General features: G+C 30.5%; 1 protein-coding gene across 1 annotated transcript; it reads left to right on the top strand.

The window, feature by feature from the left end:
• Positions 1-433: 433 nt before the first annotated feature.
• Positions 434-2,281, top strand: LOC136781607 (uncharacterized). Its single transcript, XM_066740502.1, has 3 exons — positions 434-807; positions 1,265-1,502; positions 1,565-2,281. Exons 1-3 carry the CDS (start codon positions 434-436, stop codon positions 2,279-2,281), a joined length of 1,329 nt encoding a protein of 442 aa, XP_066596599.1.
• The last annotated feature ends 2,013 nt before the right edge of the window (positions 2,282-4,294 follow it).

Raw genomic sequence — 4,294 nt, forward strand, 5'->3', positions numbered from 1 at the left:
TGAATGTAGGAACGAAGGAAACGGGTGGTTGTTATTTGGCATCTGGCGTCCGCTTGTCATCACTTCGTGGTTTTTTGGGTAACGTCATTGTTGTGGTGTGTACTCCAATTGAATTTTAATTTGAATATATTTCAAAGAAAATTGTGAAATTGATTAAAATAAAATTAAAAGCTTGTAAGGTATGTATATATATTGAATGACTAATTAATAAAGATATCATATATTCGAAATATATGTTTTTTCTTAAATCATAACCAAAATATTCCCTTCACTTTCCTTTATCGCATGGGGGATGAAAAGTATATGATTGTTACAAAATTTTCATCTGGAATAAATTAACTTGGCATTCGAAGTTTATATCTATGTATAAATTTTTATTTTACATGTGTGTGTGTCTTGTTTTCTTTACAGAGTATAAATTAAACCAACGGACATGTCTTACGAAGACAAATATATTAAATGGCTCCATCAATGCACGCACATCATTGATAAAAGGCGTGAAGAAGAGATGAAACGTAGGAAGGCCGCAGCAGCTGCAGTATGCACGATAATAAATAAGCAGGAAGAAAAAATACAAAAATATAAAAAGAAACGGTTTTGGGTGAACAATATTTTTGAAGAGAGAAATAAGTATGGATTTTATCATGCCACAATACCAAAATTTAGTCCAGATATTTTTAAAAATTATTATCGCATGAGTGCTACTCAATTTGAGGATCTTTTAAGAATTGTGGCTCCAATAATAGCAAAGGACACTTCAAGAAGAGATCCCATACAATCTGCAGAACGTTTATCGCTTACATTAAGGTTAGTCAATTGCTCTTTATATGTGTACGTACTTATATTACAAAATTATTGAAAATTATAAATTATAAGCTACGTTAAATTGTACAATAAGCGGAATGTATAGTGTCCCTCGATTGATGCATTTAGGAACCACATTTTAAGACATCTCACCATTAGTAACTCAAGATGGAAATCGCAAGTTAGCATACATTTTACATTAAACAAACTTTGAATAATAAAATTTTAAATATATTTAATCAAAATGTGTATGCTTACTCGCGCTTCTCTCTATTGAGTTATTAGTAGTGGGAGGTCCTCTAGTGTGGTTCCTAAATGCATCAAGAAACGACATATATGCCGATCCGTGTACTTGACGCACTATATATTATAAACTTATTAATTATATATGACGCTTTCTTTTTCCTACTATTCTTCAATATTGCTTTGTTTATTTTAAACATTTGTTTTAATTCTTCAGATTTTTAGCAACTGGAGATTCAATGCATAGTATATCCTATCATTATTTAGTTGGAGTAACCACTGTTAGCAATATAGTAAAGGAGACTTGCGAAGCAATTTGGAGCATGACATGTGAAGCAGTAATGCCATCGGTTAGAACTGCAGATGATTGGCTAAAAATTGCAAATGCATTTGAAAAAAAATGGAACTTCAATCACTGCATAGGAGCTATAGATGGCAAAAATGTGGTTATTCAGGTAAAAAAGATTTAAATGTGTATAAAAATATATTTTATTACTCAATAATTATTTTGTTACAGTGTCCTCCTAAAGCTGGGTCGTCATATTTTAATTATAAATACTCCCACAGCATTGTACTTCTAGCCATATGTGATGCAAACTATAAATTCATCTACGTAGATATAGGATCCTATGGTCGACGCAGTGACGGCGGAGTTTTTAGAGACTCTTTGATAGGTACCAAATTTGCAAATAAGCAGCTGAATGTACCACCACCACAACAAATTAGTCCAGCTGGGGCATATTTGCCATACGTTTTAGTAGGTGACGAAGCTTTTCAGCTGACTAATTATTTATTAAGACCATATCCTGGTAAATCAGAATTAAATGACGACAGACGAGTATTTAACTATAGACTAAGTAGAGCAAGGAGAACTATTGAGAACACGTTTGGTATATTAGTAAGTCAGTGGAGAATTTTAAAAAGGCCAATAAATTGTACGGTTGACAAAACAATTTCTATTGTGAAAGCTATAGTTTGTCTGCACAATTTTTTAAGAACTAATGACGATAATGATGACAATGACGATAATGATGACAATGACGATCATGGTGAAAATGACGAAAATACTTTGCATAATACATACACTTCAGAATATTTTAATAATAGCGCTTTCCGAAACGTATCCTCTTTGGGCTCTAATAATAGCACTCGAAATGCGATAATAATTCGAGAAGAATTTTGTAAATTTTTTAATAGCGAGGGTGCTGTTCCTTGGCAATTTGAGCATTATTAATTTTTTATATAATACATTGACTACATTAATATTATAATTTGACGACACAGAGAGAACATAAATTATGCATGTAGTGTAAAAGACGATATGTTATCTTGGATAAATCATAGAAAAAAACATTTTACAAATTTTTGTGACCATATTATTTATTATTCTGTTATTTATTTTAACCAATGTGTACTTAAAGCAATTATTATACATGGTAATTCCAAAAACAATATTAAAATATATAATAATGATTGTTATAGTCAATATTTAAAAATAAATAAATAAATATATAATGTATAATAACAATTGTTATAGTCAAGTGTTAAAAATAAATAAATAAATATATAATGTATAATAACAATTGTTATAGTCAATATAGTTCAAAATAAATAAAGAAATACATAATATACACTAACAATCGTTATAGTCACTTAATAAATAAACATTTAATTGCAGAGCTGTATTTTACCAATCTAATCTTCTAATTGTTCTATTATAGCTTCGTGTGTCATTGTCAGCATGTTTTGCATCAATTGCAATTGTTTTTTTCTAGGCAATTCCCTTAAGCGATGTCCTATTACACCCAGGAAGGAATCAATTTCGTCTCTTTCAGGAAGGGGTGGTAAGACGATAGGATCCGCTGGCTTGCTCAGTGATTCTGCAATACGCTCTAATGCACTGGTGGTAGTACTATTACTTGCAGCTCTGTCAGTCCTTTTGCGTTTATTCGAATGATCTGCAATATAAAGATATATATTTAAAAACATATAATATTTAATATAGTTATAACATTGCTCGTACTATAGTACGTACACTGAAATATTCAGAAATGGTACTATGTAAGATCGTAGTTGCTATAAACTACAAGATTTTAATAATATAAACTGATCAGAGCATGTATGTCATTTCTAGATGGTTTTAGGAACCGCGCTATAGGGCACTTCATTATCGATATCTTAAGATAGAAAAGCGCCAGTTAGCATACATTTTGGAATATAAAAACTTTGAATAATAAAATTAAAAGTTGTTTAATAAAAAATGTATCCTAATTCGCGCTCCTTCGTGATCAGTAATTGGTGGTGGGAGCTGAGTAGTGCGGTTCCTAAATGCATCGAGGAATGCCATTCATGTCGATCAGTATACAATACAATAGTATGTATTATTAAAATCAGTGAACAATATAAATACATATTTACCAATTGATTGTGGCTCAAGGGAGTCAATGTTTTCTTCATTAAAACATTCTGAAACGTCATCTCTTATATTGGATGCTATTCCCCTAGAAATATTAGTATTAATTTAAATATATTATTATATATTTATTTTGTCATGCAATTATTACTTTTTAACAAGGCATGTGTCGCGTAAAAACTCCATGGACTCATAATGTTTCCATTTTCGTTGAGCTGATAGTCTTGCTGATCCAGACGGAAGGGATTCAGCTTGGATCATCCTTCGATAGGCATCATGCAGGTTTTTAAATTTTTTTTTACAGTCTTCTGCTGTCAAATTTCCTATAAAAACGTATTTTTTTATATTTCTTAGTTGCCTTAATTTATTAACACTTACCTCCTACTGTTTTTGCCACTTCTTCCCATAAATCTTTAATTATACGGGGCCTTCTCAATTGCAGTGGCAACCTGTAGTTCCACAATGGCTCCCTTTCTTGCACCGCTAAAATAATAGCTTCCTCCGTATCATAATTTAAGGTTTGAGGAGCCTTTCTCTTATTAATTTGATTCCCTGTTATAAAAAATATAAAATTAGTATACATATTTTCTTAACATAATAATATTTAAAATATGGTAAATATTATTATTTATTTAAGTTAAAAATGCAGTTTTACCAATATTATTGCTGCAGGAAGGAAGTAATAAATTACTAGACCCATCTTCCGTAATGCTGGTCATTTCATTTTCTCTCATCTATATAAATAATAATGATATTTATATAATTATCTAATAGAGGCTTCTATAAATATAGAATGTTTATATTAAATTTTTGTTTTCCATATTTACCTTCAAC

This window comes from Prorops nasuta, unplaced genomic scaffold (genome assembly GCF_024137725.1).
Source record: "Prorops nasuta isolate Cenicafe-Biocafe unplaced genomic scaffold, Cenicafe_Pnas_1.2 PNAS00023, whole genome shotgun sequence".
NCBI classification, from domain to species: Eukaryota; Metazoa; Arthropoda; class Insecta; order Hymenoptera; family Bethylidae; genus Prorops; species Prorops nasuta.

Coding starts and splice junctions, on each gene's coding strand:
- LOC136781607 (XM_066740502.1), top strand. CDS start 434: ATGTCTTACGAAGACAAATATATTAAATGGCTCCATCAATGCACGCAC. Junction 808..1,264: donor CGTTTATCGCTTACATTAAG/GTTAGTCAATTG, acceptor TTAATTCTTCAG/ATTTTTAGCAACTGGAGATT. Junction 1,503..1,564: donor GCAAAAATGTGGTTATTCAG/GTAAAAAAGATT, acceptor ATTTTGTTACAG/TGTCCTCCTAAAGCTGGGTC.